This window comes from Nilaparvata lugens, chromosome 2, assembly GCF_014356525.2.
Source record: "Nilaparvata lugens isolate BPH chromosome 2, ASM1435652v1, whole genome shotgun sequence".
Taxonomy (NCBI): domain Eukaryota; kingdom Metazoa; phylum Arthropoda; class Insecta; order Hemiptera; family Delphacidae; genus Nilaparvata; species Nilaparvata lugens.
Genome location: NC_052505.1, coordinates 49,207,857 through 49,229,057, shown reverse-complemented (window position 1 = coordinate 49,229,057; position 21,201 = coordinate 49,207,857). Strand labels below are relative to the sequence as shown.

At 33.0% G+C, this 21,201-nt stretch overlaps 1 protein-coding gene across 4 annotated transcripts in view; it reads left to right on the top strand.

The window, feature by feature from the left end:
• Nucleotides 1-21,201, top strand: part of LOC111049448 (tyrosine-protein kinase Src42A) — an 88,705-nt gene that overhangs the window by 54,133 nt on the left and 13,371 nt on the right. For 2 of the 4 annotated variants that reach the window (XM_039421409.1, XM_039421411.1), the window contains exons 2-3: nucleotides 13,684-13,805; nucleotides 15,098-15,273. In XM_039421409.1, coding sequence (XP_039277343.1) covers nucleotides 13,684-13,805; nucleotides 15,098-15,273 — 298 coding nt within the window. The remainder of the gene's footprint in view (nucleotides 1-13,683; nucleotides 13,806-15,097; nucleotides 15,274-21,201) is intronic. The other 2 variants (XM_022335531.2, XM_039421410.1) reach the window with 1 other exon arrangement.

Below are 21,201 nucleotides of genomic sequence, written 5' to 3'. Positions count from 1 at the left end.
GAAAAATAAAATCCATTCAATAGCAAGAGGTCAAAAAATACATTCTGTTATAAACCTGCATGAACTATTCCTCGAAAATTTGGGTTCATTAGTGGGATAGCTGAAATGTATTGTAAATTCTCTTCGCTTTGCTTTTTTCTTGTGGCAGCTGTTGTTACATAGGTCTTGATCCGATATACTTGTTTTCTTCGGCAGGAAAGCTCTGGAAAGTAATAAAGCATGATATTGAGTCAGCAGAGATTTGAAGGTGGTTGTGAGGGGTGAGGGGTGGGGTGCGGCGAAAGAAGTAGTTGTCGACAATGGACTCTCTCGAACGAGTTTCTAAAAATAGACGGGATAATAGCGACGGATAACCAATTTTGCTAGAAAAGGCGTAAAAAGTGCACTGTTCACTGTATAATGATGGAAGCAAGAGTTTATTTATAGCGCAGACTTGGTTCCGGGGCTGTGAAGGGGGTATGTGACACAGATTGTGTAGACCTGTGAGGAGCGAGCAGGTAAGGGGGCACTTGAGATGTATTAGGCTTTAGCTTTACCGTTAAAAGTAACGAAGCGCCTCGGAAAGGAAAGGAAGTGGCCGACCAGTGGCGACTGGAGGATACAATCAGCTGAGAGATGAGCAGAGCTGCCTCCAATTGCTGCCCTGCAGTCTTGACTGGTCTTGGCTCAGCTCTCTCCTCTATCATCAGTTGGCTGGCTGTTAATCCCACAAATAGATCCATTTTTCTGCCTCCATATTCATATTTGATGCCGACGGGTGAAGAAAGTTTTTATTCTGTCTGTACCTAGTTATTGAAAACCAGGTAAACATAATTATGTCAGAAGTAAAATAGATGATGAATGAAAGTTTCTTTGAACAGGAAATGCATAGTATAATTATTTGATTAGTAGTTTAATGGAATTTAGCACGAATTGAGAAACTTGCCCGGGTGAAGATAATAGTGAAAAGATCATTGAGGGATGATTAGATGGGTAAAATAAGTAACATCAAACGAAAAAATAGAAAGATTTCATGAGTGTCTTCACGAACAGTCAATGAATATTCAATTATTTAATAGATGATTATGTTAGAAGTTGGAACGTAAAATATGAACAGTACAAAAATAAGTAATAGTAGTTGAGCTTTAATGAAAAAAAATTCCAACTACATGATAGATCAGCAGAGTGATGTTTTCAGTCGTTTAAGGCCAAATTGGACTGTCATATTATATTGTGATGTGATATTGGATAAACTGTTTTGGTGGGTTCCGAGCCACTAGGAAGTAATTGCGAGTAGCTAACAACTGGAAGTTAGTGCTGCTGAATACGTTATTTCCTCGCAGTTATTGTATCGATGGAGTCAGTCTTGTACCTATGTAATTATATCTTATCAGAATTCTGTTGTGGTTTGTCCAGGTACGTGCATGCTGTAAACTCTATTAGCTTAAGAATGTTTGCCAACAATAAGTCTGATTGACACTGAATCGTACCGTTCGACTATAAAGATTTCTTTGTTGGAATGTTGGACTCTGAATTTTGGTAAACTTTATTCAATCGATGTTGATGTAGTGAATGTGCGTTTTGAGGTATTGATTAGACCTTTTGAAGAATATATTGTATAGAGAGATTTCTGTTAATCTTGAAGTCTGTAATCCAGTTTGATCTAGAATACCATCAAAGCTTCATAGAATTTTATTCTTGTATCGATTCTGTTCAATGTCAGAATCTTTCTCCACTTTCAAATTTGGAATATTAATACTTGAAACACGTGCAACAGTGAAAGGTTATACAGTTGCGCCAGTTGAATATGATTCATACAGTTGTGAGTGTAGAATACCAATGAAAAATTCTTATCTTGATAATGTCTCGGTGGCATGTGTATTGAAATTGGTAATGAGATTTTACACAGCTGCTTCTACTTTATTTCATTATACTGTAATATGATTCTTAAATTATTTTTCATTTTTTTCACAATGAAATTACTTATCAGGTTCGGTATTGAAGCTTTCGAACACTTTCAGGAATGAAAATGAAATACGTTGATGGATGAGAATACCCAGAATTGAATAACTATAAAAGTGGCGATTATACTACGTAATACTACAAACGTTTCACTCTCACTAAACTAATGATTCTTCATCAATGAGAATCCGATTCCCACAAGTTGATAAAATCATTTCCAATTCTCAAAATGAGTGAAATTCATTCTGGCTAAAACTTTTGAAACTTGAAAAGTGTTATAAACTTATAATGCCCTCATAGATATAGATAAACTAGATATCTCTCTTTAATAAAACAAGTTTCTAGATTGAATAAACTTGATAAACTTAATAGAATGATATTTCCAGATTATGCAAGACGTTATTTTTTTAATTATTCCTAAACATGCAGTAAATCCAGTATCTAGTGATGTGGTTCCAAATTGAGATGCTGGAACATAATGATTATTGTTTGAAACATCTAAATGAGTCTGCAAAATTAGTTTCTATTTATAGCTCTTCTGGGAAGCTAATCATGCATGAGATATTTCCCCATTCTAAACATCATCCACTGCCGGACTTACTAATAATTTTAGTCGTATTTTTGTTAGCTCATATGCACTTTCGACGTTTCGACGCCACTGAAATTACTATTTTATAGTTGTGAAAGTCTCTAATTATGTGTGATCAGTAAACTTGATGTACATGTAATCAATATTGACCGCAGTAGTCTATTAAACTGAATAATTTATAATGTATCTGAATTCCAATTTTTGCATAGTGAGTCTATTTTAGAAATTATCGATTATCACTACTGAGGTTCTAATACATAATAGATAGAATCTGAAATATAACTGAGTTTAGCTAATTTGACAGCTTGATTGTTTACTAGATCTAGAATAATTATCTTAGTTTATGAACTAACTGCTATGACTTATAATGTAGGCCTACGTCATTGATATCGGCATTTTTCTTCTATTTGGTTTGACTCATCACATTTACATATTCTTTCTGTATTGGCTCTACATGTTATTAAAGGTATTGTATGGCAGTGTGAGTGTGATTAGTTGATTTTTCGAGGCAACTGACCCAATTAAATTCCTTAATTGATAGGTTTAAATCGTTCAAAGCCAGAGAGAAAAGAATATATCATTTGTTCTATTCTCTCTGATTAAACCAACCAACCATGCTTGACCGAGCTGCTAGTTTGAATTTTTAAAATTTGAACGCCAACTTCAAGATAAAAGATTCTTGAAGTTAACAAAGTTTAATACAAAACTTAGTTTTGTTAATCGTGGTAGTTTTGTTAATTCAGTCAATTTGTAAGTGCTGTGCTGTATAGTAGGCGATATGTATACATTACTAAAATTAATTTCTCTTCTTCCAATCCACCACTTGATTTCCTTGAAACAAATGCTGCTGTCTACTGCTTGAACCAGTCGGATCGCGTTCAACCACTGAACACCGTTTGAAATTATGTTTTTCTATTTTTAATGACACCTGATTAGAAATTATAAAATTTGAATTTTATGATCGTGAATTTGCTAAGGGCAAGAGGTTGTGTGGAAATGATTAAAATTGTCACTTTTCCTCATTGCTCTGGTTATTCGGTAGTGCTGTAGTACTGCGATGTGGTGGCATGCATTAATAGTACAGCAACTCATGAAATGTTGGGTACAAATCAAGATTGTCCCACATTTCCCATCCTGAAATAAAATCGGCATGCAAAAGTTTGTTGGCTGCTGGGCAAATACTTCATACTATGTTATTATTTTAGTATGGCTTGTAAATGAGTGGTGTAGTTATGCATGTGATATAGCTGCTGTACGCAATGTAAAAGCAGAGTTGTTCTACACCTCTAATTGTAAAGTAGGTATACTTGATGCTGTTACTATAAATAACTAGTGTTTTCTTATATGCTGGGCTATATTTGTATGATTATTATTTTATGCGATGCCAATTAGTAACGAAGCGCCAGTGTGTCGCCTTTCACCATCACAGTTTGCTGCTCTTCTCTGAATGCCATCGTAAAAGCATATTTTAAAACAACCTCTCAAGATACCTTTAGAAATCCAACGTTATCCTTCTGTCTATCCTGTCACTGGACAATAGTTACGTCTGGCAGTGGCAGGTCACTGAACCTTATTGATAATGTTTTTGTTCTGAAACACTTCTAAAACTATTTTGGGTGGGTTTTCTGAAATATCTACTCGAGAAAAATATGAAACAGCGTATAGTGAATTTTGTGTACCACGATAACTTTTTGTCGATTCCGTATAGTAGCCTACTGTAGGCTCTGTGTCCTCTAAATCTTTTCTATCTTTCTTTGTTTCTCTCTGTTTCTTATTCTTGTTTAAATCCTAAAACCCTGAATAACGGTACCTGAATGTAATAGTTTCTGAATTGTTTCATTTTTCAACATTGAACAACAATACCATGAACTTATTCTTGTTGATTCTGTATTCAATTCTATCAATATGATACTTGAAATGGAATTATTCCATTTGATCATGAAATTTGTGCCTTTATCATTGTTCTTGATATCATCTTTCAATTAACAAAATGCCTTCCGCAGTCCTATGGTTGTCTATAATCTGCACTCAACAATATGATATGAGAGTGCATTGCAATAGATCAGCAAATAAAATAATGGATAAGCGATAACACAAACGTATGTTTACTTTGTCTATGATTGATGCACAACAACATTGTCAATGACTAATACAGTACTGTATATCCCTATTTCCTGATAATTCAAAGCTGTTCCAGTTTTAATTGATGTGAAATGTGCTCTCCCACATTTATTTTTAATGCATTAAGCTTCTCCAGCTTGTCTTTGACTGTGTTATGTATAAAAATCCTTCCGCTGACTATAAAACTGATGATGATTCCCACACGTTTATTTTGGTTGTAGCTATTCAAGTGGTTCAATGAGATGTTAACAATAAATTATAGGTAGGCCTATCTATCTGAAAAATCTTGTTGAACGTGTTTCAATTAGAAAACGCGAAGGCCGAAATTGTGTATCTTATTTTATGATCAATAAAAAAGCTTTCAATTTTCAATTGAAAGGAAATTTTATTACCCCCTCTACGGTGATGTCCTCTAAATGAGGACGTTCGTGTCATTGGATTTGACGACGCTAATCGGTCCTATGCCAATAATTGCCGGGTCTCCAGTCATAAGGAAGTAAGGTGGAAATGCGTCCGTCTTCATGAACACACATCCAACGTTCTTTATTGACGAATTAATATCATATATCTCATACCTTCTTCTCAACATTTATGATGAAATTTGTTTTTCAGAAGCACGTAGGATTAAGTTAATCTCCATACCTCAATTGTTTGGAGTTCGAACACTGATTATTTCACTTGTAGAGAAATAATATAAGCATTTCAAATTTCAAGGTTGTTCAAGAATCTGTCCAAGCTGTGAGTTGTAATAATTTTTTATTAATGATTAGGCTGTCGCAACAAATTGATTTTTTAATGGCAATCAAGTTTTATTGCATTCACAATTATATGAAATCTGTCATTTCTAACATTTGATTCCTTTCTGTGTTCCAGGTAAGTCATTGGCGTTTATATTCCTACCAATTCAGTTCTCAAATCAGGTAGTATAAAAACCATTAGTATTACATATTTCGTCAGTTTCACTCAGGAATATTTCATCATTTTCACTTATCATCATTTTTTTGTTTCACACATACAAATTTATGTTTTATAGTAAGTAGGCGGCTATATGCTTTTTAATAATATTGACTTGTAGTGGTGGATTTACAGTGGGTGACCGACCATATCCTCACTATTCCCTCCAAGCCTATAGGTTTTTTACTATTACTAGACTATTAATTATTTACTTTTCCTATTTTTCAAGACTGTCAAACTTTTATCAATGTAATTTGTCATATAAACTCCTGAACAATTTTCTAACTTTTCTCATTTGATAGATATTGTCTATAGCTCTTATGATAATCGTACGAAAACCATATGTAACCATACGAAAACCATAAAATTTTCCAACTTTTCTCATTTGGTAGATATTGTTTATAGCTCTTACGAATAACCATACATCAGCTTACGAAAATCATAGCTTAGTATAAAAAACACATTAATTGAAGAAAATTAATTCTGTACTGGAATTGTACAAATTTAGTTACTTTATTGTTGGTAAGGTTAATTATTTTGATTGCAAGCCCTAAATTGATTGTGAAGTGTGATTCAAATTGAAATGTCCAAATTTTTAGCCGCGGAGAAAGAGCCGACTCACCTATGTTGGCATGTTGGCAACACCTCCCCACAGTTTCAGTAGCGATTGCAACTTGCATTATGAAAGATTGGAACGATTCTTACGATTGGAGCGAATACAACATCGAGATTGAACTGAATGAATGGCTCACGTAATGAATTGTGTATCGTTCTTATGTAACGATTTAGAATATTAATGAAAGTTGGTGCATTGTTGCAATGAGCCAGGCTTTGTCTCAACACTGTGTGCCGGCTTACACATTTTTAACACAATAACCGGTCTCAAAACAAGTGATCAAACAGTTTCCAACACAATAATGACTAGGAAATGTGTGATGCGGCCTTATTCATTTACAATAGGGAGTTTTTAAATGTTGACAAAGATATCTTTCAAAGGTAACACTTGATTTCAAGATGTGACAATCTGATAAAAAAGTGTGAAATATTTTGAAGAAATGTAATTTGTATAGATGCCTAGAGTTCATCATGTTTCTGTTATTATTAGGTTGTGATTGGAAGCTATGTGTAAATAATAACTATTATATAATAATAATACGAATATTGCTATAATACAATTATTGTAATATCGTGTTAATTGGAAAGAGAAATAAATACGAGTTTTGCATGTCTTGGCTCCTCAAATAGCTTGTCAATCATATTTGTGTTTTCAAATGCTGAAATGAAATAATTCAGCATTAATAATTTATTGCCGTGTTTTTGTCATTGGCCCCAGGAATTAACAAAATATTATAATATGTTTCATAATGTAGCAAAAAATAAAAATAAAATAACTCTGAAACAGGAGCTATTAGTAGCATCATAAGATTTTTAATTAAATAGCACAAATTTAATTTATAAGCCCAATTATAATTATCATATTCATGATACTGGGACGCATATTAAAATATGAGACAATACTGGAATGCTACAGTACTAATCATAGGCGGCATACTCAAACATATTCACGTCAATCATTGTCATATGTTTATTAGCCACGTTTCCCTGCAACAACGCGACATGCCGCTATGTAAATTGTCCAAGTTCAGTGAATAAAAATACTTGGCAACTCCTAAATCAGATGGTCGCTCATGGGAATGTGATTATTAGTCAGAGGGTTGGTATGGACTTTTGCTAATTGTTTCTGTCGCTGAGGTAATGGACTGTTGTTGCAACCGATGACGACAAAAACAACGCCATAAATATGTGGTTGAGCCGTTGCTTTTGATACGCGGTGGAGAAGTAGAAAGCACAGCGTTGCTTGCTTCAACGTCGTAAACACTCCCTGACTGGTGTCAGGCAGGCTTCCAAGCTAATTGCAGCAAAGCATTCCAATAAGCTCTTGACTTGTTCTTTGTCACAATGAAACCGGCCCTCTCTTACACTTCATACAATTCTATTTGGATGTATAAAATGATAGAACTAGTTATATTTGACAGAAATATACTTCAAGACTAAATCATTGACCGAGCGAAGTGAGGTCTAAGATTCAAGTCGACGGTTTGGCATTTCTCTTAATGTTTAAATGATTGAATGTTTATATTTTTATATGTTGCGCATTTACGGCGAAACGCGGTAATAGATTTCCATGAAATTTGACAGGTAAGTTCCTTTTTGAAATGCGCGTTGACGTATATACAAGGTTTTTGGAAATTATGCATTTCAAAAATAATATAAAAGGAAAAAGGAGCCTCCTTCATACGCCAATATTACCGTAAAAATCAGACTATAGAATTATTCATCATGAATCAGCTGTCTAGTGGACTATAATACTACCCGTTCAAAAACATCGTACATCTTGAAAATGTATCTTTCCATCAACGTTAGTAGACAGTTGTCTACTTTGTCTACTTACTAACTTTGTCTTTTCATAAGCTGAGGCCATGATTCTAGTTTAGAGTTTGGAGTTATTGATGGAAAACATTTTTTTTTTCATTTTTAATCTGATGATCAAAATTGCAACAAATATTATTGAAAAGAAATTCATTTATAAAATCATGAAAAGTGAAAAATGAAGTATGGTAGTTTATTTTCTTCAACACGACAACACAGAATGTTCTCTGATGGGTTGATTGGATTGGCGTATCGCCAACACGACAACACAGAATGTTCTCTGATGGGTTGATTGGATTGGCGTATCGACGGCAGCCAGACCTGATAACAGCGCTCACACTCACATTCCGGGACGACACGTCACTGTACGATAGGACAGAAGGGTCGATGTCAAACGAGGCAAACGACAGAAGAGTCCTGCGACAGTCGAGACCAGCGACGGTAGGACTCTCTAATTTTTGTACAGGCCCGACAGTCGAGACCTGCGACATTCGACGCCAGCGACGGTAGAGGACTCCTGAAAAAGAGGCCCCAAATGTCGCCTGCTTTAGGCGACAGTTGAGGCCTCTCTAATTCATGTACAGCCCCGACAGTCGAGACCTGCGACGGTAGAGGACTCTTGAAAAAGAGGCCTCAAATGTCACCTGCGTTAGACGACAGTAGAGGACTCTTCAATTTTCGTACACTCCCGACAGTCGAGGCCTACGACTGTAGAGGACTGGAAAACCAGTCCTCTACTGTCGCAGGCCTCGAATGTCGTCGGTCTCGAATGTCGCGCCCCCGGACAGAAAGCTCTATGTTTATTAAGGATTTTTTCTAGAAATTTTAAATTGATAAATTATTCATTAATTTTTGAGAAAACATAACAACAGGTCAATGTAACTAACTGAGCGCGAGGTCTACTGTTCACAGAACTACTAGTTATAATTATTAAGGAACATTTTTCTTCGTTCAATGCTGATGTCTGAAAAGTTCTACATTTTGAACAAGAAATACTTTAGTTTAGTTTATAATACCTATGCTATGATTTCCAGGCACCTTTTCAGCAATACTACATATTACATTGGTTCACTAAACTTTTTCCACTAGAAGAAGCTTCAATCACGGAATAAACATACCACAACATGTATATAAACATAGTGCTTCTCTACTCTGTGCTTCAATGCTTTTAAATCATGCTTCTGTACATAGATTATTTTTGGCAAATAGTGTTTTCCTACTTTCTCTGCATAGAAAACATTTTGCATTCTTGTAGTTGACTGATAAGTCGACAGTATGCACCTGAATAAGAACTTGATGAAATATTACATCAAATCCAGAATCTAGGTTGGCTTATCCTTACGTCGTCAGTTCCTTATAATAAATTATAGCCTACTCCTAAAAGTCGTCGCATGTAGCACAGGAGTATTGTGCTATCACATCGTTGTGTGCTGGGATCAAATACGTTTCTGTTGTTCTGTTTTTTGTTTGTTTTAGTTTTGTTTTTTTAGTTTTCCGTATACCAAAAACAATGTGCTGTAATAAGTGTTTCACTCACAAAAATTCTATTCAACTCTAAACCATCATTAACTTCCTCCACTTAACCCAAATATGCAATATGCTCTAAATTATTTTATTTATCGCTGTTTCGGGTATACCCGGAAACAACGTTGCACTTCTAATTGCAGTTGAGAATCCAAGGTTCTCTAATCTCTTGGTGTATTTTTCTCATCAATGGTTACTATTTTACTACTGTCATACCATACAATAAAATTTATTTTACTTAATGTCAGATTTCAAGTTTTTTTTATGTATTTTTCCAGTCCATGTTTATTTGGCCTTCCTTTTATTCAAAATTAATTCATAAACTATTTTAGTAGCATTAGTTTTGTACCAGAGCCTATTTCAAGTATTAGTATAACTATTTAGAAACTAGTTTTCGGATAATAACTAGTTCATGGCTTTGTCCTTTATCGACATAACCTTAACTCGACCTTTCAGATTTTGCATGATACGGGGTCTACTATGTGCCATGAGAATATACAGAATAAAAATTCGTAATAAAATAGTTTTCAAAAAGGTTTATTCTTGAAGTTATAGTAACTTTTTATAAAAGAAAGTAATTCTAATTCCATCAGATTATTTGAAGAGGAAAAACCCTTTCACATTGAGATTAAAAGTCTGGACTTGAATCAGAACTTCCCTGTTTTCTATTAAAATTCTTGGTTCTTTTGTCACAAGGCAATAAGGAGAGGTCAGTGACTCAATCTGGCAAAATGCTGCAGGCTTTTTTTCTAAATCTGCGGATGCCCATGTATTAATTTGTCTATTTATTGGCAAAATTCCAGCTGTGGGAATTATTTAGACAGTTCTAACGAGTTGTTGCTGTGAAAAATAGTTTCTAGTAATTTGTATTAAAATTAGCGTTCAGTAGTGTTCACAATTTGTTACTGTATATTCACTTTATTTTCAAGTTATTGTACATGAACATACATTATATATTTCTTATCTTTATCTTGAATTAAAATTTTAATTGAAAATATTCTTTTCTCTTCATCCCTCCACATTAGCGCTTTATTGCGACAATGTAGAAAATTCCAGTTCCGTTCATCAAAATGCTCCTCGCAATCTCTTGACGTGGAAAGGTTAAATATTGTTATTGATTGGACTTGATGAAAAATCAATAATGATAATGTACTGTAACTTAATAGTAATTCATAGTAATTCATCTTTTCCCTCAGAACTGGATTCAATAGAATTGAATGAATTGAACAATATAGATGATAGCCAAGCTCAGAAGTACGGAAACTGATAGTGTTGCAGCAGCTGTTGTAGCTAATTTATTAGGTTGTCGCCTAGTTTCCCTGCATTGTTCCACTGACATACCTTAACCTTCTAGTACTGTTCTACTGTATTCTATTCACTCATTCTTCGGTGCTGCTAATAAGAGCAGTATGCAAAGTAGATAGTTGTTGCAACTAAGTAACGATTGAAAACGTGCTTTGCATACTAGAGACTGTGATTTTCGATGCTAATGAATTTAGGCCTACATGACATAATGCTAGTGGTACTTGATTTCGTTGAGTTATGTATACTCGTGAATACAGGTTTACATTCGGAGATCGATTGTTCTGGATTACTGACACTGTTAGAAAAATTATTCCGTAATTTTAGATGCTAATCATAACAGTAATACGACAAAAAATGCGTTATAACCAAAATGTTGAAGAAAACTTGACATTTTTTGTGTATTAGCCCAAGGAAAATGAACTTGATTATATTTTCATTGTACTAATCTTAGCATTAGTCCATGTGTTTCATGTAACAACAGAATTTAATTCAACTAAATTAAGCTACCTAAATATTCTCAATTCAAAACAGCCTATAAGTATTGGCTCATAGATTTTGCCTATTTTCCCCACTAGATTTCAAATGAGAATTGCAAGTGGTGCACTATCATAGTGATTTGGCAATGCCAGGCGGATTGAAAATCAAACCTACCATCGAAACATTGATAGACGCCATTTGCCATATTTATGAGAGTACTGTATTACCGCGATTTGAAATTTCAATTCAAAAGAAAATCTTCCTGTTGGCTTCCTTCACTTATTTATCCTAGATACTAACTACTACAGGAAGAGTTAGATCGATTGATCATAACAAAAAACAATTATCTTTAATCGGTTTAAATCTAATTAGAAATTCAACAGAAAAGTTTCCTTGCACGATGCATTAGATAAATAACACGTGTTCATGAGTGTGAAATTTTCTGTCATCGCCGTACCAAAACTGCAAAACTGTGTTGTATAAGATGTTCTTAGTGATCACTCACAAGCCTATTTCCTATTTCTATCATGATGAGTAACTATTGTTCGTGCCTGGTACAATTATAAATTAATGAAATACCTACAGGTTTCTTGCTTTAACGTTAAAGTGTTGAATTACACTTGTGTTAGCTCTTACATTATTCATATTTTACAATGATATAAATTATTTCATCCTTTTTTCAATCATTTAATTATAAATCCCGTTTTATTCATTTATTATGATATACAATCAACATGATTTTCAATCTTGTTTTGTTGTGTCTAGTCTTGCAATACACATAAAGTAGTAGTTTCCAGTTCGATGAAAAAGTTCTCTCAATAATATGTTAGTCTGCTCTTGGTCACAATATCTGGTAGGTGGGCACTAGTTAGAGCTCTGGTACTCTTTTCTCTATCAGAAGAGATTTTTATTGTAATATTTTTTAGTAATAATATGATTAGAATACGAAACATGCATTATTTATATTCAATAAAAACAGTTTCCAAAATAAAAATCTCAATTAACTACTTATATCAAGGTTTTCCTTAGTAAACTCTTACACGATGCATATTAGTGCAGAAACGTGATACGGTAACATATTTGAGACCTAATAAATGACATTGCTCTGGAGACTCGATTCAAAATGACATTCGAAATTTAGGATCCACTTGACCCTGTTATGGCATTATCAAGAGTGTGACCTGAGAACAAAAGATTTTCAAGAACAAAGTGTGTAGTCCAGTAGATGGTGGTGGCCCGAGTACAGTCACTGCACCGCCTAGGGTGCTGCGGTGCATTGAAGCCTTTTATAGGCCAGCATTACTTTACAAGCCCTCGCCAAGCCCAAGTCCTAATAACCTTCAAATTTATGAATGGCTTGTCAAGAATTTGAAAATTCCCTGTCAGTGGTAGCACTGTTTTAACTGGTTCTGTAATAATGAATGGCTTGCCAAGGTGAACCAGTCGTCAACTGGAGAGACAGAGTTGCCAACTCACTTTCTCTCATTTCACTCTCAAATATTCTCTCCCAGACCCAGACCCAATAACCGAGCTCCAAAACTCCATTATTTCCTCGTTAATCACAGTCTCAGGTGGAAAAACTTGAAATTCACCGTTCCAATGCATTTCCTCCCAACTAGGATTGAATGACCTAATTAGTGTGAAGAACCGCAGGTTTTTAGTGTGCTCAGGTTATTATATTAATGTGCACAACCATTTTTGATAATCTCTCAATGTCCCATGGGGAACAACTCAATAATATATTATTTGATAAAACTGATTATATTGTTGATTCAATTTTAATGTAAAATAAAATTAATCTCAATTATAATGGAGAGGTTTCACAACATCAATGATATGTGTTCTAATCATTTTATTTTATTTGCATGTAGGCCAGAATAGCGCACTAGTTTTAACATCATGGATGCCAAAAAGCGTTATTTCTAATCCATCGGTTTGCATTAAGGAATATTGTATCAATAGAGTACTGCTTAATTTTGTCGATATTAATAGCAATAGACCTGCTGGATCAAGTTAAATATAGAAATTGTTCTAATCTGAGAATATTCATTGTTTCAACAATGGTGTGCTTTTATTTCGTTGTAAGTTAATTTGGCATCTTTCACCACTATGCAGCATTATGTAGAGTACTGTCAAATTTCATTGTTATATGATTATTCCATAATTTTCACAATCAACAAGTAATATTTTACTCAATTAAAAGTACTTTATTTGAACTATATGAAGACAATTAGATATTTCACATTCCATATCATGTGGGAAGAAATAATGATCATTGTAAATGTACCTGTGTAAATGAATAAATATTGTTACATTATTGATGTGATATTTCAATTTTCCAGATGGTATTTTGGCAAAATAAAACGAATTGAAGCTGAAAAGAAACTGCTACTGCCAGAAAATGACCATGGAGCTTTCCTTATTCGTGACTCGGAAAGTCGCCGCAATGACTACTCACTTTCAGGTAACAGATCACTACTACACTGTTCTTCACTGTACTACACTAAATTGGTTTAGCAAAGATGCAAATTCAAAACTCTTGATGCTTTCGGTCAAAACTACTCTCAATCTTATTGAAACCAGCCTTCGACCCTGGACTGGAGTCCAGTCCAATTGAACTCAATTTAATTTTAAATGTTAACGTTTGCTTGTGACAATACTATATACTGTTGTTTTCAAATTATATTTCACTTTATCATGTTGTTCATTCGCATTTTAATGTTTCTCTGTGAAGAATTTACTCTAAATTTTTGGTTCAATGATTCATTTGTCCAGTAGCAGGTATATTTAACGGTCCCTTGAACTGCTATTGGGTCATTGTAATATGTCACTCATGGCCTGAGCAAGGCTAGTAGGTACTTGATAGGTACAGGTTATTAGTTTCTACTAGCCTTGGTGACTTCAGGCCGAATATTGGTGTTTGTGCTATAGCACCTCACATTTTCAATTATTATTGTCATGCTTTTTATCTCTTCATAAATTTATTTAGACTCAATTCCTCGTTTTATCTACTTTATAAAGTCAGCCATGAAGGATTATTGAAGTGTTTGTTCTTTCTCCTTGAACTTTTCTCAACTCAAATTATTCATGGTCTCTTCTATTTAAATTAAAATAAGGAGAGTGTATGAGAGAGAGAGAGAGAGAGAGAGAGAGAGAGAGTCAAACCGCAAACCGTATCATTTTAAGTATTTCAAAACTTTCATAGCATCATTTCCAAGTCACTTTTGCAAAATCAGAAGAAAATGAATGGGAATATTTATAAAAGCAAAAATTATTTTATTTCAGTGTGTGTTATAAGTTGGAAGCAGTGCTGTGGTACCTGACACCATGCATAACTTTGGAAGTTTGTGTTATCAGAAATGTTATTGCCCCAACTCTCCCCAACTGCTCTTGAAAACTGAGAAGAAAAACGTTTGAAAATAACATTTCTTTTCTTCTGAAAAACTAAGGGCAAAAATTTTTGCTCTTGTATTTCTATCGGTTTACTGTTTCATTAATTTTTCAGTAATGGACTCGCCCCATTTTCCTTTCTTGCATTCTATTTCTGTTCCCTGATTCAACCCTTCCCACTACCCGCCTATTACAAGGAAACCCAGCCGGCAAGATACTCTAATATATTCTCTCCAGTGCATCACACTATGTAGCCAATTGTTGTATTATTTTTTTCAATGTGTTTTTGTGTTGTTGAATTGAAAATATGATGATTCAAATGCTATTTAAACAATGAAGAATAATGTTGGTATTGTCGGTGTTTAGTGCGCGATGGCGACACAGTGAAGCATTATCGGATTCGACAATTGGACGAGGGAGGCTTCTTCATAGCGAGGAAGACGACTTTCCGCTCGCTGCAGGAGTTGGTAGAGCACTATGGCACTGACGCCGACGGTCTCTGTGTCAACCTCCGCAAGCCATGTGTTCAGGTTAGTCTCAACGTACGTTTCATCCAAATCATTTACTCAAATCATTTTCTATCTCTTTGTATTTTCTTCACTATCATATTATTCTACTCACTGTTACTTGATCCGTTTTCAATAAAGCTTGTAATTTTTTGTTGCGAATAAAGAGCATAACGTATTTCTTGATTTATCTTACTTTTTAATTGAAATTGTCATGTTTCGTGCTGGAATAGTGCAACAATCGGTTAAAGAATTCTATATTTAAATAAGATAACTCCTGATTGTTTGAGATGTGTGTGTATTTTGAGTAAGTTTAAGGCTTTAACAAAACAAACTTGAATTTGAAACTGATGAGATTGATAGCCCGAGTTAGCAATTTATGTATTACCTATGGAACCTAACTATCAATGTTTTTAGAATTAGCTTATAAGAGTAAACCTTGAAATTTTGATGTAGAATATTGATAGAGTTGGATAGAAATTGATTGTTTTGAGTTGAATTTAAATGTCAAGCGAAGAATTATGTGTGAAATAGAGCATTTAGTTTTTCTGGTAAATTGAAGTAGGCTTCTAGAAATTGGATTTTTTTATCCATTTTATCTTTTAATGATGAGTTAACAATGCCATTGAATTACTTCCACAATGATTTTTTATTTATAAATTTATGTGTTATGGTCTATATTTTTGTCTTGATGTGATATAGTAACAAGTTAATTCTAGTTCAAAGGATAATATTCTGGAGATTTTGAAATACTTGAAGACTTACAAGAGATTGATTAGCAATCTTTTCAATAATGACTAAATATTATACAGACTTTTGATTTTTAACAAATGGAACTGCAGTCAAACTAGTCAAAAACTTCATCGACAACATAATGTTTACATGTTTATCGAAAAATGAAATTAGAAAATAATTTTCTTATCGAAAAAATTCTGATAGAATTAGAATTATCATTTAATCATATTCATTCATTGAACATGTCATCTGTATAACATTGAAAACTTCCTCTGAAACCCAAAAAAACTATTTTCAAACTCTGAAACATATATTGTTATCTTATGTAGTAGTTTAAAATTAATAGGCACTGTACATGAATTTTAGATTGGTAAACTGGGGTTGGTTTAAGCAGCAGCAGCAGCTGTCAATAATGTTGACGCTGCTAACAATATTTTTCTAATGGAATGCTTTATTCGACTAGATGTTTCCGATTGTATGTTGTGTATTGTGGGCATTGGCTGATGTGCATCGTTTATTTGTTTTCTGTTGCTGCTTTGCCCTGTGGACATTTTGTTCGGTAAATGTCCTCTTCTAACCCATTAGTGTAGTCCACCCCTCGTTTGCAGCACTGTTTTTTGATCCCTCACGCACCTCTACTGCTGCAGGCCTCAAAAATCGTCCTTTTTAATAATATCATCATCATCATCATCATCATCATCATCTTGGATATACCACTTATAGAAAGTTTGTTATTGAATTTAGAAATTTTTATGAGATTTAAGTAAAGTATTTTGTACTGTATTTCGGACTTGTTCATCATTCATGTTCACCATAATTCCTATCAAATCAATCATGGATATTATACAATCAATCATAGAATTTCTCTATTAATAGTGTATTCAAAGGGGGAAAATCTAATTAAAAAAAGTTATTCATCAATAGGGTAAACAATTAGCCAATATTGAGAAATTAAACTTCATTCGGGTGCATAAGGTCCATAAGTAAGGTCATTGAGAATCGAGATAAAAACATGGATTATAATCGATTATTTATTCTAAAAAAAATTGTTTAAGAACCGAGTGTGTGAAGAAGCATGCCATACTTGTATCATAGTCTAAGAAACGAAATTCACTATGGATTTATCCTTTGAGTTGAATATGTTGGGGAGGTCTAATTGATTTGGGAGGGTTAGATCAAAGAATAGATCCAACTCAGTCTAATAAGTATATTTTTTTAGAAAAATTATATTGCGTCACAAAACCATTGAGATTCATAAGATCTTATGTAGTATTCAGAAAATCATTCTAGTTGAACATTATTAGTTATCTTATTTCATGAGACAGTATATTTGAAATATTAGTGACCATGACATTTGCTTCCCCTTTCGATTTTTTTAAAAAACGGTAATGCCTCGCTTATGATAATTGGGTGGATAGTTTTAGATGATTTAGCATACAATTAAATGAATATGGAGTTCAAGATGATTTATTTATAGTTTGATGACACGCAATATTTTTTTTTTAGTTTTATGTCATCAATTTTCTCCACTTGACAGGTTCTCATTTTCAATTGCCAAAAATTTAACAGTAATCAAATACTTAGCCTCTTCAAAAGATACTTTATTGTAGACATTCTCAATGTGAGGTAGGCCTATTACTACTTGGTAATCAATTTAAACCTGTAGTACTAAAACTCAGTTTCACATTTTATTATCTTGTGTGAAGCTCTGTAAATATGGCTTCAAATGACTAATTCTGTTGATAATTTTTTTCAAGAACTTATGAATAATTCATGACCAATACTAATAAAAGTATTTCTCACTATTATTTTCCTATTTATACAGTATAAAAGTATAGGATTTCATCGTAAACATAATTTTTCAGTACAATTCATTTTCCATGATTTGATATAAGAGGTGCTGGGTCCTGGGATTTGGTTGGTATTCAAATTGCTTTTCAAGTTGAACATATTGTACAATCAAAATAAATGTCTGAAATGATTTAATTTAAATTATTTTTAAAAGTCCGTTCAATAATACAGTAGGCCTAGTAGAAAGTAGAAATTAACATTTTATATCTATGTTACCAACATGCACTGCGTCATTAAGATCCTAAACATACGTTTCCATTCTGTGACTGGAGGTTTTCTTGTATCATTAGCTCTGTCAAGTGTCAATAGATGCATAAATTTGAGAAAGCTAAAAACTCAATCTCAGAGAGGTTGAACAATATTTAGGCTTTTAATTAGTGATATCAAACTCTTATTATTTATTATAGCACCAAATGGTGAGTCGCGGGAAAATCAATGTTACATCTGATGATAGATTAGAAAATACTCTTGAGCTGCGTTTACACCAAAGTTAATAACTTTATCCTTCTTATAGATTAATCCTATTAGATTAAACAAATTTATCATAAATATGATGAACATATGTGTTTGTTAAGTTCCTTTTAATCTTATAGAATCTATAAGGATTAAGTTATTAAAATTTTGTTAATGACTTTGGTGTAAACCCAGCTTTATGATAATATGTTTACAGTACTTCAGTACTGTACTTAGAATTCATTGCAGTCCAAAATTAGATTAAGTATCTTGAAAACATGTTCTAAAAAAATTATTCATTCTAAATATTAATTGTCTAAGGGTTGATCCACTTCAAAATAGTATAATTCACCTCAAACCAATAAATATTTTTTCTTTGGCATCACTGTAGAGATAAAACTTTGAACAAGAGAATTTCATTATTCTTAATTATTTCAATATATTGTTTTTATTCTTACTTTTGAAAATTCACAGATTGAGTGTGATCTCGATCTCTTCCTATATTTTATCATATTTTTATTACATGTTCAATTGAACAGGTTGAACTAAATTAGAAGATTGTGATCGATTAGTATACACTAGTATATCTTTTTACAGCCATTCGGAAAATATGCAGTGGTAAGTGGAATAGACCAGAATGGATAGTAAAGTCACACTAACTGTACATTACTGAACTAAAACAAATCGCACTAAATGGTTGAATAGAAACACTAGAATAATAATTGACAATTAGTTAATCCTAACAAATTTGAGTATTAACTGTAAAAAATATTGAACAGAAATTATATGCCATTTGGAAAAATAACATTCCCGTCTAGAACTAGTATAATGTTATTTAATTCATTAGATTAGCTCAGTAAAGTTTTTGTAGAACGTGGAAATATTCTCATATCTTTAAAAAGGAATCCATAATTTATTTTTCATTGCTAAGATTGCATTTTGCCAATCTGCTGTTGTACTATTATCCTTTCACATACTCAATGTAATGGAATTTTTCAATGTTTCAACTAAATTAAAGAACGTCAATAGAAATGGCTTTAAATAGAAACATGACATTCAAATTTAGTTCAGACTCATTATTCAAAACAATGAACTGTTTTTCTAGCACACAAAAATTCAGTTAATGTTGATGGCTTTTTCATAGGCGTATCATTTTAGTCTCGTTTCTGTAATTATTCCATTGATTTGCTCATCTCATCGCCTAAAACCGATCACAATGTCCATTCAAGCAGTCATACTGCATGTGGCTTCTTTCAATTAATACTAGGCACATAAAATAAGTGAACTAATAAAACTTGTAAATATGGTAGAACACTAATATCATTATTAAAAATAGAAAATGAAGAATTTATTTTTCTTATAACTCTGTAGTCAAACCCAAATAACAGCAGCAAATCACCCACAAATTATTGATGTAGCAGATTTCCTCGGTTGACAAACATTTTCACCCTCTTGTATATTGTATACCTTGGACTAGGAGTTAGACTGAAGGGATGCTATCAAAATTATTATTATTAAGAACATATTTGTAGTATTTCGATTTCATAGAAAGCACCCGTGTTCGTCCATATCAAGGCTTTATGAACTGGATTTTTTGATGATCTGAACATTTATAATTTCTCAATTACAAGTGGCCTCATAACATCGTTTTTGGTGTCTCAAACAACTGTGAAATGTTATAATCCGAAATTCTACAATAGCACTTTCAACAGTTGAGTTGATATGTTCTACTTTTGTGGTCTACGATTTTAATTCATAAATATTTATCTTGTGTAAAATCATATTTCGGATTATAAAATATATATTTTCCATTAGAGTGTTTAGGTTTTGCCTTGGCTTTCTCCTGACAGGTAAATTCATTATGCTGAGTCAATTCCTCTCCATTTCATCTTGCCATTTTCATCTTTTTTCAAGTTTCATTGATTTTTTTTCTATTTTGAGCTTGGATTTTATCCAGTTGAGAATTTGAATTATACATTTTATGTTTGTATATTTGCTAATTTTTTGGAACTGAATGTTGTAGGAATGAATTATTGTGTCATTTTAAAATAAAATTATGTATAATTTTAAGTGAAATTTTAGAATGCATGGTTGTAAGGTTAATTCATATATTAATAATGGTATTGCCAATTGTGAAATACTAGTATTCTTCATCCTTAGACTGCTCATTCATTGTAAATAATCAGAAGTATAATAATATGATAATTAGGCTTTACAATGCTATGCAAAGTTTTGCTCCAAGCTTCACATATTCTATGAGATTTCAATTTCTTTGCAAGGCTTGAAATGATTCACCAAACCTCACGACTTGATTAGATGAAAATGTATTGTTTGAAGATATTAGCTATTTATCCTGCAATCCATGAATAATTCAAATGTTTGGGCAATTATAATGTAACTTCAAAGATTTGAACCTCTTTCAAGGGATTCTATTTAGTAAATGGATTTTGAATAGTGAAGATCACCTCTTCAAAACCAATTTATTTTTCTGGTAAATAGCGGAACTATTTGCTTGTCTGTAAACTGCACTTTCCTCTACTCCCACTTTCAATTTACGATATTTCAAATAACTTTCACGTTTTAAAATTGTATCATTAATGAATTTTGGAACGAATTGCGGATTACATAACATATATCGTAAACTACTAGAGATTTGTAGGTTGGTGTCTTCTATCTGTGTAGCTAGTTATTGGTATTTTCCTTTTGTTGGAACTCCGCTATTTTCTGCGTTATTCCATGAATATACAACATCTCTGAATATTATATGAATATCCTAATCATTTTAAAATCTATAATTATCGAAATTTTAAATTATATGAATGATTGACAGAAAAATTAGAATATTTTCATGTTTTTGATCATCTCACTTTCCAGCTACGTATATGTTTTGTGATGGTCAACTGCGACGATCATTCCAGCATGCTT